General features: G+C 45.5%; 1 protein-coding gene and 1 pseudogene across 1 annotated transcript; one reads left to right on the top strand and one right to left on the bottom strand.

Annotated features, from left to right (window-relative positions):
• Positions 1-6,541: 6,541 nt before the first annotated feature.
• Positions 6,542-8,225, top strand: LOC123051145 (uncharacterized). Its single transcript, XM_044473950.1, has one exon. The coding sequence runs from the start codon at positions 6,851-6,853 to the stop codon at positions 7,892-7,894; it is 1,044 nt and encodes a 347-aa protein (XP_044329885.1). The 5' UTR covers positions 6,542-6,850; the 3' UTR covers positions 7,895-8,225.
• A 1,957-nt stretch (positions 8,226-10,182) lies between these two features.
• On the bottom strand, positions 10,183-12,083 carry LOC123051152 (transcription factor MYB80-like; annotated as a pseudogene).
• Between the last annotated feature and the right edge of the window lie 9,062 nt (positions 12,084-21,145).

Here is a 21,145-nt window from a genome sequence, read left to right as displayed (position 1 = left end):
GACCGGTTATGGTTTAGTTGATTTGGATCACGTGATCACTTAGATGATTAGAGGGATGTCTATCTAAGTGGGAGTTCTTAAGTAATATGATCAACTGAGCTTAAATTTATCATGAACTTAGTACCTAATAGTATTTTGCATGTCTATGTTTGTTGTAGATAGATGGCTCGTGTTGTTGTTCCTTTGAATTTTAATGCGTTCCTTGAGAAAGCAAAGTTAAAAGATGATGGTAGCAATTACATGGAGTGGGTCCGTAACTTGAGAATTATCCTCATTGCTGCACAGAAGAATTACGTCCTGGAAGCACCGCTAAGTGCCAAACCTGCTGCAGGAGCAACACCAGATGTTATGAACATCTGGCAGAGCAAAGCTGATGACTACTCGATAGTTCAGTGTGCCATGCTTTATGGTTCAGAATCGGGACTTCAACGACATTTTGAACGTCATGGAGCATATGAGATGTTCTAGGAGTTGAAGTTAATATTTCAAGCAAATGCCCGAATTGAGAGATATGAAGTCTCCCATAAGTTCTATAGCTGCAAGATGGAAGAGAATAGTTCTGTCAGTGAGCATATACTCAAAATGTCTGGGTATCATAATCACTTGACTCAACTGGGAGTTAATCTTCCTGTTGACAGTGTCATTGACAGAGTTCTTTAATCACTGCCACCAAGCTACAAGAGCTTCGTGATGAACTATAACATGCAAGGGATGGATCAGATGATTCCCGAGCTCTTCACAATGCTAAAGGCTGCGGAGGTAGAAATCAAGAAGGTGCATCAAGTGTTGATGGTCAAAAGACCACCAGTTTCAAGAAAAAGGGCAAAGGGAAGAAGAAGGGGAACTTCAAAAAGAACAACAAACAAGTTGCTGCTCAAGAGAAGAAAGCCAAGTCTGGACCTAAGCCTAAGACCGAGTGCTTCTACTGCAAACAGACTGGTCACTGGAAGCGGAACTGCCCCAAGTATTTGGCGGATAAGAAGGATGGCAAGGTGAACAAAGTATATGTGATATGCATGTTATTGATGCGTACCTTACCAGAGCTCGCAGTAGCACCTGTGTATTTGATACTGGTTCTGTTGCTAATATTTGCAACTCAAAACAGGGACTACGAATTAAGCGAACACTGGCTAAGGACGAGGTGACGATGCGCGTGGGAAATAGTTCCAAAGTCGATGTGATCGCCGTCGGCACGCTACCTCTACATCTACCTTCGGGATTAGTTTTAGACCTAAATAATTGTTATTTGGTGACAGCATTAAGCATGAACATTATATCATGATCTTGTTTAATGCGAGACGGTTATTCATTTAAATCTTAGAATAATGGTTGTTCTATTTATATGAGTAATATCTTTTATGGTCATGCACCCTTAAAGAGTGGTCTATTTTTGATGAATCTCGATAGTAGTGATACACATATTCATAATGTTGAAGCCAAAAGATGCAGAGTTGATAATGATAGTGCAACTTATTTGTGTCACTGCCGTTTGGGTCATATTGGTATAAAGCGCATGAAGAAACTCCATACTAATGGACTTTTGGAATCACTTGATTATGAATCACTTGGTACTTGCGAACCATGCCTCATGGGCAAGATGACTAAAACGCCGTTCTCCGAAACTATGGAGCGAGCAACTGATTTGTTGGAGATCATACATACTGATGTATGTGGTCCAATGAATATTGAGGCTCGCAGCGGGTATCGTTATTCTCTCACCTTCACAGATGATTTAAGCAGATATGGGTATATCTACTTAATGGAACATAAGTCCGAAACATTTGAAAAGTTCAAAGAATTTCAAAGTGAAGTTGAAAATCATCGTAACAAAAAAAAATAAAGTTTCTATGATCTGATCGTGGAGGAGAATATTTGAGTTACGAGTTTGGTCTACATTTGAAACAATGCGGAATAGTTTCGCAACTCACACCACCCGGAACACCACAGCGTAATAGTGTGTCCGAACATCGTAATAGTACTTTACTAGATATGGTGCGATCTATAATGTCTCTTATTGATTTACCGCTATCATTTTGGGGTTATGCTTTAGAGACGGCTGCATTCACGTTAAATAGGGCACCATCAAAATCCGTTGAGATGACACCTTACGAACTGTGGTTTGGCAAGAAACCAAAGTTGTCATTTCTTAAAGTTTGGGGCTGCGATGCTTATGTGAAAAAGCTTCAACCTGATAAGCTCGAACCCAAATCGAAGAAATGTGTCTTCATAGGATACCCAAAGAAAACTGTTGGGTACACCTTCTATCACAGATCCGAAGGCAAGACATTCGTTGCTAAAAATGGATCCTTTCTAGAGAAGGAGTTTCTCTCGAAAGAAGTGAGTGGGAGGAAAGTAGAACTTGATGAGGTAACAGTACCTGCTCCCTTATTGGAAAGTAGTTCATCATAGAAACCGATTCCTGTGACGTCTACACCAATTAGTGAGGAAGTTAATGATGATGATCATGAAACTTCAGATCAAGTTGTTACTGAACCTCATAGGTCAACCGGAGTAAGATCCGCACCAGAGTGGTATGGTAATCCCGTCTGGAGGTTATGTTGCTAGACCATGACGAACCTACGAACTATGAAGAAGCGATGGTGAGCCCAGATTCCGTAAAATGGCTTAAAGCCATGAAATCTGAGATGGGATCCATGTATGAGAACAAAGTGTGGACTTTGGTTGACTTGCACGTTGATCGGCAAGCCATCGAGAATAAATGGATCTTCAGGAAGAAGACTGACGCTAATGGTAATGTTACTGTCTATAAAGCTTGACTTGCTGCAAAAGGTTTTCGACAAGTTCAAGGGATTGACTACGATGAGACCTTCTCACCCGTAGCGATGCTTAAGTCTGTCCGAATCATGTTAGCAATTGTCGCATTTTATGATTATGAAATTTGGCAAATGGATGTCAAAACTGCATTCCTGAATGGATTTCTGGAAGAAGAGTTGTATATGATGCAACCAGAAGGTTTTGTTGATCCAAAGGGAGCTAACAAAGTGTGCAAGCTCCAGCGATCCATTTATGGATTGGTGCAAGCCTCTCGGAGTTGGAATAAACGTTTTGTTAGTGTGATCAAAGCATATGGTTTTATACAGACTTTCAGAGAAGTCTGTATTTACAAGAAAGTGAGTGGGAGCTCTGTAGCATTTCTAATATTTTATGTGGATGACATATTATTGATTGGAAATGATATAGAATTTCTGGATAGCATAAAAGGATATTTGAATAAGAGTTTTTCAATGAAAGACCTCGGTGAAGCTGCTTATATATTAGGCATCAAGATCTATAGAGATAGATCGAGACGCTTAATTGGACTTTCACAAAGCACATACCTTGACAAAGTTTTGAAGAAGTTCAAAATGGATCAAGCAAAGAAAGGGTTCTTGCCTGTGTTACAAGGTGTGAAGTTGAGTGAGACTCAATGCCTGACCACTGCAGAAGATAAAGAGAAAATGAAAGATGTTCCCTATGCTTCAGCCATAGGCTCTATCATGTATGCAATGTTGTGTACCAGACCTGATGTGTGCCTTGCTATTAGTTTAGCAGGGAGGTACCAAAGTGATCCAGGAGTGGATCACTGGACAGCGGTCAAGAACATCCTGAAATACCTGAAAAGGATGAAGGATATGTTTCTCGTTTATGGAGGTGACAAAGAGCTCGTCGTAAATGGTTACGTCGATGCAAGCTTTGACACTGATCCGGACGATTCTAAATCGCAAGCCGGATACGTGTTTTTATTAGACGGTGGAGCTGTCAGTTGGTGCAGTTCTAAACAAAGCGTCGTAGCGGGATCTACATGTGAAGCGGAGTACATAGCTGCTTCGGAAGCAGCAAATGAAGGAGTCTGGATGAAGGAGTTCATATCCGATCTAGGTGCCATACCTAGTGCATCGGGTCCAATGAAAATATTTTGTGACAATACTGGTGCAATTGCTTTGGCAAAGGAATCCAGATTTCACAAGAGAACCAAGCACATCAAGAGACGCTTCAACTCCATCCGGGATCAAGTCCAGGTGGGACACATAGAGATTTGCAAGATACATACGGATCTGAATGTTGCAGACCCGTTGACTAAGCCTCTTCCACGAGCAAAACATGATCAGCACCAAGGCTCCATGGGTGTTAGAATCATTACTGTGTAATCTAGATTATTGACTCTAGTGCAAGTGGAGACTGAAGGAAATATGCCCTAGAGGCAATAATAAAGTTATTATTTATTTCCTTATATCATGATAAATGTTTATTATTCATGCTAGAATTGTATTAACCGGAAACATGATACATGTGTGAATACATAGACAAACAGAGTGTCACTAATATGCCTCTACTTGACTAGCTCATTGATCAAAGATGGTTATGTTTCCTAGCCATAGACAAAGAGTTGTCATTTGATTAACGGGATCACATCATTAGGAGAATGATGTGATTGACTTGACCCATTCCGTTAGCTTAACACTTGATCGTTTTAGTTTGTTGCTATTGCTTTCTTCATGACTTATACATGTTCCTATGACTATGAGATTATGCAACTCCCGTTTACCGGAGAAACACTTTGTGTGCTACCAAACGTCACAACGTAACTGGATGATTATAAAGGTGCTCTACAGGTGTCTCCAAAGATACTTGTTGGGTTGGCGTATTTCAAGATTAGGATTTGTCACTCCGATTGTCAGAGAGGTATCTCTGGGCCCACTCGGTAATACACATCACTTAAGCCTTGCAAGCATTGCAACTAATGAGTTAGTAGTGGGATGCTGTATTACGGGACGAGTAAAGAGACTTGTCGGTAACGAGATTGAACTAGGTATTAAGATACCGACGATCGAATCTCGAGCAAGTAACATACCGATGACAAAGGGAACAACGTATGTTGTTATGCGGTTCGACCGATAAAGATCTTCATAGAATAAGTAGGAGCCAATATGGGCATCCAGGTTCCGCTATTGGTTATTGACCAGAGAAGTGTCTCGATCATGTCTACATAGTTCTCGAACCCTTAGGGTCCACATGCTTAACGTTCGTTGACGATATAGTATTTATGAGTTATGTATGTTGGTAACCGAATGTTGTTCGGAGTTTCAGATAAGATCACAGACATGACGAGGAACTCCGGAATGGTCCGGAGATAAAGTTTGATATATGGGATAATAGTGTTTGGTCTTCGGAAGGGTTCCAGAATTCACCGGAAGGGGTTTCGGATATTTTTCGAAATGTTTGGGTACGAGAACATTTTATTTGGGCCAAAGGGGAAAGCACACAAAGTTTTTGGAAAGCGCAAAAAAAAGTTTTGCGGAGTCCAGGGGCCATAAGCCAGGGTCCCTGGTGTCTAGCCCTGGAGTCCGAGAAGGACTCTTGCCTTTCGGGTGAAACCGACTTTGTGGAGGCTTTTACTCCAAGTTTCGACCCCAAGGCTCAACATATAAATAGAGGGGTAGGGCTAGCACCCAAGAGACATCAAGAAACACCGAGCCGTGTGCCGGCTACCCCGTCCCCTCTAGTTTATCCCCCATCATAGTTTTCGTAGTGCTTAGGCGAAGCTCTGCGGAGATTGTTCTTCACCAACACCGTCACCACGCCGTCGTGCTGCCGGAACTCATCTACTACTTCGCCCCACTTGCTGGATCGAGAAGGCGAGGACGTCATCGAGCTGAACGCGGAGGTGCCGTATGTTCGGTACTTGATCGGGACGGATCGTGAAGGTGTACGACTACATCAACCGCGTTGATAAACGCTTCCGCTTACGATCTACGAGGGTACGTAGACAACACTCTCCCTTCTCGTTGTTATGCATCACCATGATCCTGCGTGTGCGTTTTTTTTGAAATTACTATGTTAACCAACACCGCGCACCCACGACGGCACGCCCATCGCCGCACGCACTGCGCCGCGCGTCAAAGACCACCTCTGCCGCCACAAGCGAGCACGCCGCCCCAGAGCTGAGCGCCGGACAGCCGCCAGTTGCCCGCGAGTTCCCCATCTCGCGAGCAAACATCCGCCGAAGAGAGCATGCCCCCCGCCGCCGGCTTCGCACAGGACCGGCAATGGCGAGGGAGGAGAAGGGGGGAGGGGGAGCGGCCCATGTTTGTCTTTACATAAATTTCATCCGATTTGCTGAAAAAGAGTTTGCAATGCAGGTACCTAGTGTTGAATGGCGTCTTATCGTATCCGTGTCCTCGGATTAACCCGTTCTGTTCGTGGATGAATGCAGGAGAAAATTTAAGAGTTGCTACACGATCTAACATCTTCGCCACTTGAGGTTGACATGGAGGTCGTGGCTTCTGGTATCACTCCTAATCAAGCGTTGGCGAAAATGATGGATGGATCGGGGTACAATCTGCTTGTAAACGAAAGAGAGTGGAACCACAAGGGGTAGCATCGAGAACATGTGATACTCCTGGTTAACGTACACAGTATATTTGACCTGCTGTTTGCGTCAGTGATTAACGACACGAAGCACACTGGAAAATAACATTCTCTATTTTCATAACCGACACACAGAAAAAATAAAAAGGAAAAAGAAAACCCGAGCCGGGCAGCGCTTTCTTTTCTTCTGGACCGGATCCACGCCGGCGCGACGCACCTCACCGCCCCAGAAAGCGCCGGAGCCACCCGCCTGCCGCTCCGCTGTTCCCATCCCGCCGACCTCCCCCTCCCACCTCGCACCCCAACCCCACCACCGCGCCACCAACCCACACCACGCGGCGACCCTACTTCTCGCGCCGTCGCTCGCTCGCTCGCTCGCCCAACCTCCTGCCGCCCCGCCCCTCGGCCCAGATCTGGTGGACCTCGGCGTCGGCCTCGCTCGTGCACCCGGTCCTGCGGGGAGGGCCGGCCAGGCCGGTCCATGGTTTCCGCCGCGGCGCAGGTGGGCGTGCTGGCGGCGTGCGTGGTGCTCTTCGTCCCCATGGGGCTCGCCGGCTGGCACCTCAGCCGCAACAAGGTGCTCTTCTTCTCCGGCGCGCTCTTCGTCTCCCTGGCCGTCGGGGTTCACCTCTCCCCGTACCTCCCCTCGCTGCCCCACCTCCTCGTCTCCTCCTTCCACCCCCTCCGCCCCGCTGCCCCGTCCTCCTCCTCCTCCGCCTCCTGCATCTCCGTCCTGCACCGCGTGTCGTGGGCGGACGCCGAGCCCCACGGCGGGGGCCGCGCCTGGTCGTGGCCGCCCTCGCTCGCCGCCACCTGCGGCTTCGCACGGCTGACGCGGGACGACGCCTCGACCCTGCTCAACGGCTCCTGGGTCATGGTGGCCGGGGACTCGCAGGCGCGCCTGCTCGTGCTCGCGCTGCTGCGCCTCCTGCTCGACCCGGCCGCCGCAGCGGCCGCGGAGCCGGAGCTGTTCCGCCGCCACAGCGACTACCACGCTGCCGTGCCGGCGCGGGGCATCTCCGTGGATTTCATATGGGCGCCCTTCGAGAGCAACCTCACGCGTCTGCTTCGCGAGGATCTCCGCCTGGCGCCGCGCACCCCCGACGTGCTCGTGCTCGGATCCGGCCTCTGGCACATGCTCCATGTCACCGACTCCCCGCAGTACGGCGAAGCATTGGCGTCCATTGCTGATGCGGCCAACTCCCTCCGCTCGCCACTCCCCGTGCCACCGCCGCACATGTTCTGGCTCGGCCTGCCGCGGCTTGTCAACCCTATGCTCAACACTGATGCCAAGAAGGAGCATATGAACGACACAATGCTGCAAGCCTATGACCGTGAGGTTGATGAGAGGTGTATCTTGCGCCGTGATGGTGGCCCATTCCGGCTGCTAGATGTGGGAAAGCTCTCCCGGGGATGTGAGCAGCAATGCACGGCCGACGGGATGCATTACAACGGCGTGGTGTATGATGCTGTCATGCATATCATGCTCAATGCTTTAGTGATTGAGTCGCAACAAAGGATCTGACTAGTTGTACGGGTTCTTGAAGCAGGTGTGCTCCCAACCCCTCTTCTTTTGGTTCGTTACAGTACATGGGTAATTAGAATGTGTTGTGAGATAGGAAGGTTCTTTTGATTGTTTCGGCATTTTGGTTGCGTGCCAGAAATCGCCATCAGATTGCTCAACCTTAGAGTGTAATATAGGGACATCTTAGAACCACACAGTTTCTGGCTGAATGGTTAACAGAGATGATGTATTGTATACTTTTTCTCGGGTAATAACTAAGATGGTGATTCTGACATGTAGGGGAAAACAGATTGAGCAATACTAAGACATATTTAACTTCCTTTTTTGGGCAGTTGGAGGTTTTATTATTGGTCATTAACTTGTGCATGGATGCTCCATAAGTCATGTGATGTTATGTTGATGCTTTCAGCACTCAAATCAAAAGTTATAATCACACAGTTATCCAATGTGATAAACCTGAGATGTATCTGTAAATGTCAGGCTGATGCTAAGATGACTGTAAATTGTACTACAACGTCTTTTCTTGTACTTAGCACCAGTAGTTGAGGTACTTCTAACATTGAAATGATTTTGAAGTTATAATCCTATGCTGATGCTAAGATGACTGTAAATTGTACTACGCCGTCTTCTCTTGTACTTATCACCAGTAGTTGAGGCACTTCTAACATTGGAATATTTGGAATGATTTTGAAGCTATAATCATATGACTGTACTGCATCCTGACTGCATAGCATGAGGTTACACATTCGCAGAATGCAGTGACTATTTTGGAAAGTAGGTTACATTAATTATCACGAGAAAAAGGAAGATCACATTATTATTATTTTCTCCTAGAAAAAGGAAATATATCGCTCTTTCTGCCCATGAAGAAACGCAATAGTTGTTAACTTTGTGTAGCCTTTGGTCTTCCATACTTCCTGGAACTACTTGAAATTCGCTGTTAAAACGTACAATCTGAATTTGTATGATCTATACACACCTCCTCTGATCTGGTTTGTTTTATTAATTGGCATTTTCGGTTTCAATTTGCGAACTGCAAATTTGTTCTAGTGGAACTGCCGAGTAGCTAATGGTTCATTATCTTTCAGTTTTGGCAAATTCTCTTCTATACATAAAGTTCGTGGTGTGTGAGATCTCTACTATGATGGTTATGCTGGGCATATTCTCTCTTCATTAGATGTGCTCGTTCCTTGTTGTATATTACTGTTAGCAACATTCTGGAACTAACTAACTAGATGGTCAATCTTTGTAAAGGTAGCCCATCTGTGCCTGAAGGTATCAGTTGGCCTATGTAGCATGTAGCCGACGGTTCAGCTGTCGTTTCGCTGCCCATATGTCGTTTCATGCATCTCCATAGTACAGTTTGAGTCGATGAATTATCTTGCAGTTATGCCAGATATTGGAACATCATGCAGTTCATATATTCGCTTTGTTAAAAGGAAACTAGAAAGTAGCAAAGGTATACCCTATTCACAGAACCTCATCTCTTCTACTTGAAGTTTCCTTGTTTTCCTAGTTCACCACTGAAGTGTTCACTTCCTATATCATTGTCTTGTTACTAAAAGACTATGATGAACAAATGATTCTGAGTGTATCATGTTCTTGTGCGAATGTGTCATTTCATTTCTGCTCTAATCCTCACCTTGTTAAGTGTTAACCAAGCCTCGGCAAGTCCTGCTAAGATCTGGACTCCAAGAAGAAACCGGAGTCATCTGAACCTCTGAAGGTCAGCAGCACAGGGCCGATGCATTCGCTGATCACTAGAAGAAAATCATCACTATCCTGTTATCTAACCCCTTCCATGCTCTGGATTTTAAGTCCCTGCAGATGCACGTTGATGCTCCAAAGTTCTTGTTCGGTTGGTTCACACTTCGAGGTACTCTAGTACTACTTGAATCTGATATGGAGTATGAGTTTTGATCATGCCTGACACGGTTGCCAGATGGATTCATGTGCAGATTCCAGTTCTGTTATGCAACCACTCGCTGAACTGAGTATATGGTCTGGTTCCTAGGGGCACAGATTAAGCCACAATGCTCTGTCGGAAAAGATGGTCATCAGAAACTTGTGCAATGTCTAGGAATCACATCAACAGAATGGCTACGCCCAGTTATGATTCAATTGGGAATTACCTTTCCGCCCATATCCCATCCAACCCTAACAACATGGTAAATCTTTTTCGGAAAACAACATGGTAAATGTTTCACAGTACATGACACTATCTTGCGGCTGCTCCTGAACCAAGGAGCCAGCCATTGACGATAACCATTATACCTACGTCGCCACTTGATTACTAGTCATCGAACCAGGGCAGGAAGCTGTCGATCTCGTCGAAACCGTCAATCCAAGGCATGTCGTCCGGCTCCATGGACGCCAGGGGGATCGCAGTCATGGGGGCGCAGACCATGTCCACCGCACCGGCCTCATCACCAGGCAGCGCCGGTGCATTCTCTGGCAGAGGCGCAGGCGCCACGGCCGGCTTCCTCTCAATCGGCACCGTCTCACCGACCTCTTCTTTCGCCGCTTTCCAGCCGCCGGCCGCCAGCGGTGGCTGCGCTTGCACGAGCGGCAGTGAGCCGGCCAGGACGCGGGCGTCCACGAAGCCGCCGGCATAGCATGACGATCCTGTCGTGGAGCTCCCCTCGCCGTGGACGACCAGCGCGAGCTCCTCCGGCTTGGTGGCGTCCGACGTCGTGCTGGAGGAGGGGCGGTGGTCGCTGCGCCTGCGGCGCGCGGCCGCCGCGCTGCTCGCCCAGTGGAACCTCTTGGAGATGGTGCCGTTCCAGTAGTTCTTGACGGCGAGGTCCGTCCTCCCGGGGAGCTGGGCGGCGATGACGGACCAGCTGTTCGATCAAATGGCAACCAAAGCAGCACCAGATTGGTTAAAGAAGCACAATAGCAAGAAGCCAAGAAGCGTCACGCAAGCAATGTTCAGCTAATTTGAACTTGTGGAAAAACAGTGATGGACATTGGTGTGGCCGTTGGTTGGGCAGAGGCAGCAGAAGCTGAGATGCGTGCAGGCAATGGCAGCAGGGCATGCTTATTTTTTCGGGACTTACCAGCTTCCCCTCTTGCTGTACATCTCACAGATGATGCTCTCCTCTGCCGGCGTGAAGTTGCCGTGCTTCAGTCCCGGCCGGAGGTAGTTCAGCCACCGCGCTCGGCAACCCCGACCGCAACGCTGAAGCCCTGCGAATCGACGAGCAACATCCTCAGAAATCATGCTTTAGCCACAGTGGTGAGTGACAATTAGAGTATGAACATGGTAGTTGTATGTGTGCAGGACGCTACTGGTTTTCTCATGGGAAACGGCCAAAGAGCAACACTAGATGTCTGTCCGAACTCTCCACACAAACATAACAACAAAATCGATAAGAAACGTGCCAAAGTAATTCTGAGATAAGCTGAGAAATTTAGAAAAGAAAGCAGTATGCATTTTCTGCAACTATGATGAACTGACGAGACCATATAAGTTGTACCAATCTTTCTTCTAAATTAACAACTGTAACTTTTTAGAGAGATCATTTGCAAGCCAAACAAACAGCCGTGTCACATTTGGGTAGCTTTCTTTTCATTTTGAAATGAAGGCATGTATGGGGGTTAAAATGGAGATCAACGTAGCAGCAATATGAACAGTTGAATGAAGGCGATGGGCGAAAGCAAAAAAACTAACCTAGGGTTTCAGCCAATGCCTGCCAACTACGGCCAATGCCATACTTGTCAATGTGTTTTTTCAACAAGTCATCCTCTTCCCTGGACCACTTCCCCTTCTTCACCATCCCTTCTTTCTTTCAGTTTGCAGAGGTTCTTGCTTGTCTCCAAGAGGGGGGCAGACTGCAGATGAGAGACCCAATGCCTTAGCTTAGAAATACTGAAGTAGCTGCTCGTGGTGAGAAATACCTAATGCGTGATGGACGTCATTTTTTTACTTTACTGCATTGTAATAATATCTCTCTTCCTCCTATCGTTTTTGTTGGCTTGTCCTATGTTTAAACCAACGATTCCTTTGTTCACATAGAATGGAAAAGGAGATGAAGTGACAGACGATTCCTGCACATGAAGAAACCGTATAGGTGAAAAGCTACAAAGAGAAGTGGGGAGAGGCATCAATATTACATTTGTTGTAAAAAAAGAACCCGCCTGTTGTTTGGTGAGTAATCACTATAGCGTATGGATAGCCAACTGCTAATTGCCACTACCTGCGTTCTGGTTTTTTAGTCCCATTATTTTGGGGTCAAACTTTGACCTTTAATTTAACTATCAAAAAATAAGTTATATACCACAAAAATAGTATCATTGAAAACCTCTTACAAATATGAATCCAATAATATAACTTCCGTGACATGCAATTTATGTTTTGTTAGTCAAATCTACAGTCAAAATTTGGCACAAAATCTGAAAGGAACCAATAAGCCCAAACGAAGGTAGTAGATGATTATGAAATGACACCGACGATGTGTTTAATTTTCCTCTTCTTCCAATTTTGGGTTACCCTGTTTGGTATACTTTACATGATCATGTTTGTTTCTGATTCTGTCTATCAGATGGTTTTCCTAATTTTAAAGACTATAAGCCAACCAAATATGTATCTTGCATCAGCTGTTGCTCTAAGAGCATCTCTATCCCATCTCCTAAACTTAATTCCAAAAGCAACTTATCGGGAGCCTCCCAACTAGCCCATCCCTCAATCTTAACTTTTATTTCTTTTTTGCAACACTCCGACCATCATACGGCTAAAATGTGATATGGCATTGTAGATTGGTGTGATCGGACGAATGCCATGAAAAAGCTTTTCTCTTTGATCGAAATCCAAAGTTGCAAATAACATAAGGGGAAGGTCCCAATACAGAATTGCATTTCTTAATCCACACCAGCTTTTGCTTTAAACAGCCCAATTCAAAACTGGAAAGAAAGTTGCCGAACCTTTTTGTCGAACACCTTGCGTGCGTCGCCAGCTTGAGATTGTAGTGACCGGTGCGAGGTCCCCAACTAATGCGATGGTGGTGGTGGAGGTGAGGAGTGTTGTGGCCTTATTCCCGGCCTCGCCGACACTCGAGGCCGTGATTCGGCTCGGAGGCGCCAAGAGCCTCGTTGGATTTGTATTGCGGTGCGGCGGGTGGGTGGGTGGGTGGGGAGGGGAGGAGCTTGGGAGGCCGCGGTGGCCAAGAACTATGGGGGGGGGTTTCTAATTCTTTTTCAAAGTCATTATACCACAATACTCTCCCACTTTCCAAAAATAACAAGACAATATACATAACGCTATGTTTCCGGCCTCGAACCCTTCTCCACACGGTTCCATCAAACAACATGTGGTGTCCAACGATAGAGAGCGAAAGGAGAAGTAATATCACCTTCTTTCGCAACCATGGTATTCCGCGACGACCTTCACCAACCAAAAATCACATTGGTAAATTCCTCAAATTCAACTAATTTGGGATGTTTTTCTCCATGCCGAATCATGTTAAACCACAACGTACAATGATAGAAAATAAAAAAATTGTGTGACATTCAATAGAATTGCCTACCACCTGGTTGCTGCCAAGTGTTAAAGTGATGTGGCACTACTAGTTTAACGTGTCCGGGGAAAATTTTCCGGACAATTTGACCCGACAGAGAAATGCAAGGGAATTGGTTTGACACAATTCAAACCGTCAAAATTATAGTGTTTCCCCTCTAAGCAATGGCTAGGGTTTGTTCCTATGTGGCGACTTCCATCACCGAGTTCCCTTCGACCATGGTTTCCCCCATGGATACATATCCTCCCGTTGGCGTCCTAGGCACCGTACGCATGGTGGCTAGGGCGTGATGGCGACTCCCTCTAATGCTCAGCTGGCGATGGGAAACGACATGAAGGGCGTTGGCCCTAGTGATCTTGATGCCTTATTTGATCTACTTGATCTGCAAGATGAGGAGTTAGATGACCTAGAAATCGACGATGATGACTCAGAGATTCAGGAAACCTGGAAATCGACATGGATGATGTCAGAGCTAAATCCGACAGATCCCTCGGTCGGGTATTCTAAGCTAGGTTACTTGGCATGATGGTAACAAGGACAGAAGATTTACCCAGGTTTAAGCTCTCTAGAGGAGATAATTCCCTACATTCTAATAGAGCTAAATCCGACAGATCTCGTGTAGGGGGTGACGAAGTCCTATATTAGGGGGTGCACAACATGTCGGCCTGCTCTTCATGGGCTGGGCCGAGGACCCACCAACAACTGAAGAATGGGCCCCACAAGTCCTGGCCCTCGGCGTACTCAAGATGGAATCCTCAAAGACTTGGCGTACACTTCAAGGCGTATTCAAATGATCGACATGTTCCCTAGTTGTAGCCGGCATACTTGTAACCCTAGATACCCCAAGTGCCTATATGAGTTGAGGGGTTTAGTTTGTAGATGCATCCCAGAATATGTTAGAACTCAATCATACGATCTCGAGGTAGATCACCATGTACTTTCGCTGGTACAAAGATCTACTATACAAACGGTTTTTAACTCATTTCCACAACGGCATTTTAAACTGCCGTCTTGCTAGTGCGGGCGATAGGGGGGTCCTTCCCACACGACCCAGAAAACGTAGGGGATAGGCCCTCCGGTCACACACGACAGGCAAAATGAGCTCGTGTGCGATCGGGCTAACCATCACATACAATTATATAGGCTCAATCATTTCCGTTCGTAAGTACAACCCACATAGTGAATTCCAAAGAAACGTTTCCCTTCGTATGTATATCCCACACAGTCAATCCAACAAATACGTTTTCGTTCATATGTACATCCCACACGATGACTCCAGACAAACGTTTCCGTTCGCACGTACATCACGCACAATTTTCCCTATCAAACCGTCTATGATAGCGTTGCCATTGCAGACGATATTAACAATCTTATCGTTTGCATAATTAAATGCATCACGCACGGTGCGTACAAGAAACTGTGTGGCATAGACTGTCCATCACACACACTTTTTATGTGAAAAATGTTTGTGCAAGATGGCCTAACGCAAACAGTTTTCAAGAGGAAATTGTGTGTGATTGTTCATTGACCCAACGTTTTCTTTCTAGAAACTGTGCGGGTTGTCTGAGGTCATCGCTCATGGTGTTGTCCCAATAACCATTTGCAATAAAAAACTCAATAAGCGGGCTAATTGACCTATTATTAATAATCCATTTATTAATCAAATTGACATTTCATATTAAGCACACAATATATTTTATTTTCGTATTACGGAACCATGATTTCACAATTGAAATACATCAACAGTTACACCATATAGGCATATAGCTAGCTACCCCATTACATAGCTGCACTAGCACCAAGTTTCACATGCAACATCTATAACCTTTGGAAATTAGCATCATAGACGGTAGATAGATAGATGAATCTCATCTAAAAAACTGCTGAAGCGGAAGGCGAATATTGAGCCTTCATTGATGTTGAAGGTCTTTGCAACTTTAGGTCAGTGCCTGTGTATGATTGACCATCCATCCTTCGTCCTCTTGAGGAAGACTTCAATATTGTAAATCTCAGTGCTTGGCATTGATGTTGATGGTTCCTGCAATTGCACAATAATGTGCTATTAGACAAAGGACCACACATGTGCAAATCTCGATTGTAAACCTCAGTGCTTACCATTGTTTCCCCGCAATACATATAAGGTAGTTATTGATCAGATTAAGTGAGGGTTGACATACTATAAGTAAAATATGTTGATGAAAAATAAACACATTGCAGATTCATCAGATTAATTTGTGCCACATGAAAAAGCCGTTTAATCCAAACCAAGCATGATTAAGAACTAGGAAATTAGCAATTGTATATGTTTCTTATGTATTTAGTACAACCAAATTCGATTTATTCCTCGCATTGCAGAATTGAACCAAACAATTAACTAAACACCGCAACGAATGAACCAAACATTAATTGAGCACCACATTGCATAATATAACATACTCCGAATAGAAGATCAGACAGTTAACCAAACCAAGCATGCTTAACAACTTGGAAACATAGCAATTGTATTTGTTTGTCATGTATTTAGTACAACCAAATTTGATTTATTTCTTACATGCATGGTAGACAATAAAAAATGCACCCACAACAATTAAACATCGCATTGCAGAATTGAACCAAATAGTTAACTAAACACCACAACAAATGAACCAAACATTAACTGAGAACCACATTGCATAATATATAACATACTAGAAGATCAGACAGTTAACCAAACCAAGCATGCTTGACAACTTGGAAATATAGCAATTGTATTTTTTCTCATGTATTTGGTACAACCAAATTCGATTTATTTCTCACATGGAAGACAATACAAAATTGCACCCAGAAGAATTGAACATCACATTGCAGAATTGAACCAAGCAGTTAGCTGAACATGACAACAAATTACCAAACAGTGAATAAGTGAGCACCACATTGCACGACATATAGAACATATACACCAGAGGATCAGATTGCATGGTAAAAGTACATAGGACAATTCACTAGAATTTGTTAAGAGAAGGCAGGAGCAGCACAAGCAACAGGCAAACCGAACATGCTTAACCGACATAGCTAGCTAACTGAACATAGGTCCTTATAGTGAGATAATAAGACAAGCTACTCCTCATCATCGGAGATATCAATGAGGATTGGCTCCTTGTACTTGGAAGAGGGCGAGGCCTCCACATCCTGGGTGCCCTCCTGTGAGTTGCCTGATCCACTTGGGGCACCAACCTGCTGGCTCTCGACTTGAGGTAAGCACGAGCACGCCGAGAAAACACCTCGTAGTCGTCGTCGAAGGCATCGACGGTGGCCTCAAGAAAACGCCATGGACTTTCATGTAAAGCAGCCAACCGCGTGGCGGCGTCGGCGCGTGAGGCATTGACAGTGGCCTCGACGACAAGGTGCTCCTCCAAGATCAGGGGGGTGGCACGAATGGCAGCCATCACAACCGCATCTGCGCGTGCGGCCGTGATTTGCTTCTCCATTGTCAAATGCTCCTTGAGCTCGTGGCTATACTGCGTGCACCATGGCTTAGGGGGCGCTTATTTGGAGGATGGGTCGGTGATTTGGGTGGAAGGTGTCACGCAGGAGGTCAGGGCATGTGTGATATAGAAGGAGGAGGAGCATGGCGGTTGGGTATGGATTACCTGCCTAGATCGATGAGGTCGAGCAGCGCGAAGGAGGGTCACCGGCGAGGAGGCGGCGCTGCAAGAAAGGAGTGAAAGGTTTGAACTTGGAAAGGAAGGTGAAAATGGGGGAAATGTGGCTTTTGGTCAGGGGGAGGGGGCGGGGAGGTAGATATTTCCGCGGAAGCCGAAAATTTTGGCTCGGTGCAGCGAAAAACTGGCGCGCAAAGTGTCATCAGACACGATCCCTTATTCAACATAGTGTATGATATGTGAACATCACAAACGAATCATATAGCTTACCCCGTGTGTGTTGAGTTTGAACGTGCAAATTTTGGTTCAAATTTCCCTGGTTATAGTGGTCATCCACGTCATTGCATAATTTAGGTACACAAAAAAGCCTACAACACACCCACACTTCTTAATCAAGCAAGTTCAGCAATTAGACAGAGCTACAAGATACTACTCCGACAGTGCTCCAAGATATTTTGTACTGCATCTCACACGGTTGGTGATAATAAACTGTGTGTGATCTACTTGATTTTCGTCTTGATTTGAAATTATAATGGGGTCACAACGGCAAAGGAGGGTGTTTGAATTGCTAGAATTTTTATCTACAGTAAACATGCAACTATAGGTGTGTCGTCAAACTTTTTGGAATTATTCAGGTTCGTTTGGACATTTTTATACATTAACTTGGTTTTCTAGGCATTTCAGGCGCACAATTCAAAATTAAACTACATGCAAATGCTCCGGTGCACCAAAATGGGTTATAAATCATATATGTGTCTGTGGGTTGATGCTTATGTCCCATGCAAGAAATGGGGATGAATTTCAAACACCCCGACAGTTGGCATCATGGCTCGCCGTCAGATGTTGAGTTACTTGGTTTTTAAATTCTAGTAAATCCAAAACTCGTCTTAAATTCATGAACATTGGCGTGCTATCATGGAATGGCACCAACATGTTGTGGTAAAAAGATTGTCCTATTTGGGGCAGGTTTTGGTATAAGCTTCTCACAAACCAGAGCTTCTCACAAGAAGCCTCATGGTTCCGGTAGGGAATGTGTCACCTTTGTGGACGAAACAATATTCGTCGCCTCTTCTTGCTTTCAGATTTTTCTGGTGTCAACATATAACAACATGAGTGTCGTGTTAAATTTTGGAATTGTTCACAGTTCGTTTGGACATTTTTATACATTAACTGAGTTTTCTAGGCATTTTATGTGCATAATTCAAATTTGAACTACATGCACATGCTCCAGTGCATAAAAATGGGTTAAAAAATCAAATATGTGTCCTTGGTTGCATGCTTAGGTCGCATGCAAGAAATGAGAATGAATATCAAACACCTCGGCACCATCGCTCGACCGCGAACATTGAGATACATGGTTTTAAATTCTAGTAAATCCAAAACTTGTCTGAAATTCATGAAACTTGGCATGCTATCATGGAACGACACCAACATGTTGTGGCACAAGAATTTCCCTATTTGGGGTAGGTTTGGGTATAAGATTCTCACAAACCAGAGCTTCTCACAACAAGCCACATGGTTCAGGTAGGGAACGTGCCACCTTCGTGGATGAAACAATATTCGTTGCCTCTTCATGCTTTCAAATTTTTGCCTAGTGGAAACATAGAGCAATAGGATTGGCGTGTTAAAATTTGGAATTTTTCTGGGTTCATTTTGACATTTTATACATTAACTGAGTTTTCTAGGCATTTTATGTGCATAATTCGAATTTGAACTACATGCACATGTCCAGTGTAGAAAAATGGGTTGAAAAATCAAATGTGTGTCCTAGGGTGCATGCTTAGGTCCCATGCAAGAAATGAGAGTGGATTTCAAACATCAAGGCACCATTGCTTGCCGGCAAAACGTTGAGAAACTTTGTTTTTTAAATTCTAGTAAATCCAAAACTCGTCTGAATTTCATGAAACTTGGCATGCTATCACGGAATGGTACCAACATGCTGTGGTAAAAAAATTGTCCCATTTGGGGCAGGTTTTGGTACACACTCCTCATAAACCAGAGCTTCTCCCAAAAAGCCTCGTGGTTCCGGTAGGGAACATGTGTCACCTTCCTGGATGAAACGACATTCGTTGCCTCTTCTCGCCTTGATTTTTTACAACATAGAGCAACAGGAGTGTTATGTAAAATTTTGGAATTATTCGGGGTTCGTTTGGACATTTTTATGCATTAACTGATTTTTTAGGCATTTTATGTGCATAATTCAAATTTGAACTACAGACACATGTTCCAGTGTAGCAAATTGGGTTGAAAAATCATATGTGTGTCCTTGCATGCATGCTTAGGTCCCATGCAAGAAATGAGAATGAACTTCAAACACCTCGGCATCGTGCCTCGGCCGCAAACATTGAGATACTTGGTTTTGAAATTCTAGTAAATCCAAAAGTCATCTGAATTTCATAAAACTTGGCATGCTATCATGAAATAGCACCAACATGCGGTGGTATTTTTCGTGTCCAATTTGAGGGAAGGCCCATGAAGCAACAACCAACAAAGGCATTTTGAAACAAATAGCTGCCACCTTATCATCTCAAATGTTTGTATAATTTAAATCATGGGCGTTCTGCTAACCATTCACGTGATGCCACGCGTCACACTTTTAATTGCTAGTAGGCGCCGTGCGGACAACTGCTTGAATAGAAGGGAGGTTTGCGAGGGCAGCCCGATGCGTAGGCTGACCAGGAGGCATGCAAGCTGTCCTCTAATGCGTACGCTCACCAGGAAGCGTGTGAGCTGTACGCTGCGCATGCTCACTAGGAGCGAGCCCTTTGACTTCCATGGCCGCCTGCCTCGCTCCCATCCTCTCCATTAATGGCGCCTGAGCCACTGTTTAATACGGGCAGCCTTACTTCAATGTCCGGCATCCACATTCAATCTCTCGTCTTCTTCCTCCAGCGCCGCCGATACCACCTGCTCCCGCCTTCGGTGGCTAGCAGCTCTTCTTAGCACGCCTCGCTGCGAAGCGCTACCCCACCGCCGGCCAGGACATCCCTCATGTTATTCTCCACCGACTGCAGAATCACGTTGCATCAGAACAAGTTAACCCTCGTACACCTCTCTGTTTGTGACTCCACTACCGCGTCTTCCCATCTCCGGCTCGTTCCCGTCCGGGGCCTCGCCGTCGTCCACCGCCTTGGTGCGCTCGGCACGGCGTGGTCAATGTAGTCAACAAATGAGAGACATCGGAAGAGGACTATATGTGGAGAGGCTGACAGTAGGGACGCACCAGGTCCATGGACGCACTCATGCAACAACCTCCTTATTACGCGAAAATAAAATTATTCCTCGCCCTGAAAGCTAGGACCCACCGGCTATATCTTCGCATAGAAGGAAGTGTCTCCCTATTCCCCCCACTGATAGCTGGGACCCACCAGCTACATCTTCACACGTGGAAGTGCCTCCTTATTACAGGCAAAAAAAATGATTCCGCCTTTGACAGCTGGGACCCACCAGCTATATCTTCGCACACAAGGAGGTGCCTCCTTATCGTCCCTGACAGCTGAGACCCACCCGGTCGAAGCATACTAGCGTTATCTGTCTGGTCACGAACGTGTACATACATACTGGTCCATCGGTGTCTCTGCAAGGATGAACCATGGCCGAGTAAGTAGTGACACGTCGTAGTAGAGCACCTGAAGTAGCAGTTCATGCAGTCCCATCTAAATCGTGTACACGTACGTACAACCACAACCACATGGCAAAAAATACGACCACGTATGTACATATGGGCGGGACTCGAATGCGTACTCGTGCATACATATGGCCAGGGCCCGTGTACATAGAGAGGCAACGGACGACAGCAACAACGTTTTATTCATCAACAACCAACCGGCTGGGTCAGAATGGAGGAAACACTGTTGTGTTCATCGGGAGGCAACCGACTCGGTTGGAATGCATCATGTTCAATGGGAGCCAACCGGCTTGGACGGAACAGCCGAAACGGGGTCTGGCATACCGCGGAATGGAGGAAATGGCCTTTTGTTCGACCAGCTACAGTCGAAACGGGATCCTGTTCATAGGAAGGGGTGTGGCGTACCACAAAATGGAGGAAACAACCTTCTGTTTGAGCACCTACGGTCGAAACAGGGTCCTGTTCA

The sequence above is a fragment of the Triticum aestivum genome, chromosome 1A (assembly GCF_018294505.1).
Source record: "Triticum aestivum cultivar Chinese Spring chromosome 1A, IWGSC CS RefSeq v2.1, whole genome shotgun sequence".
NCBI classification, from domain to species: Eukaryota; Viridiplantae; Streptophyta; class Magnoliopsida; order Poales; family Poaceae; genus Triticum; species Triticum aestivum.
The sequence above is the reverse complement of the archived record's forward strand: the minus strand, read 5'-3'. Positions and strand labels throughout refer to the sequence as shown.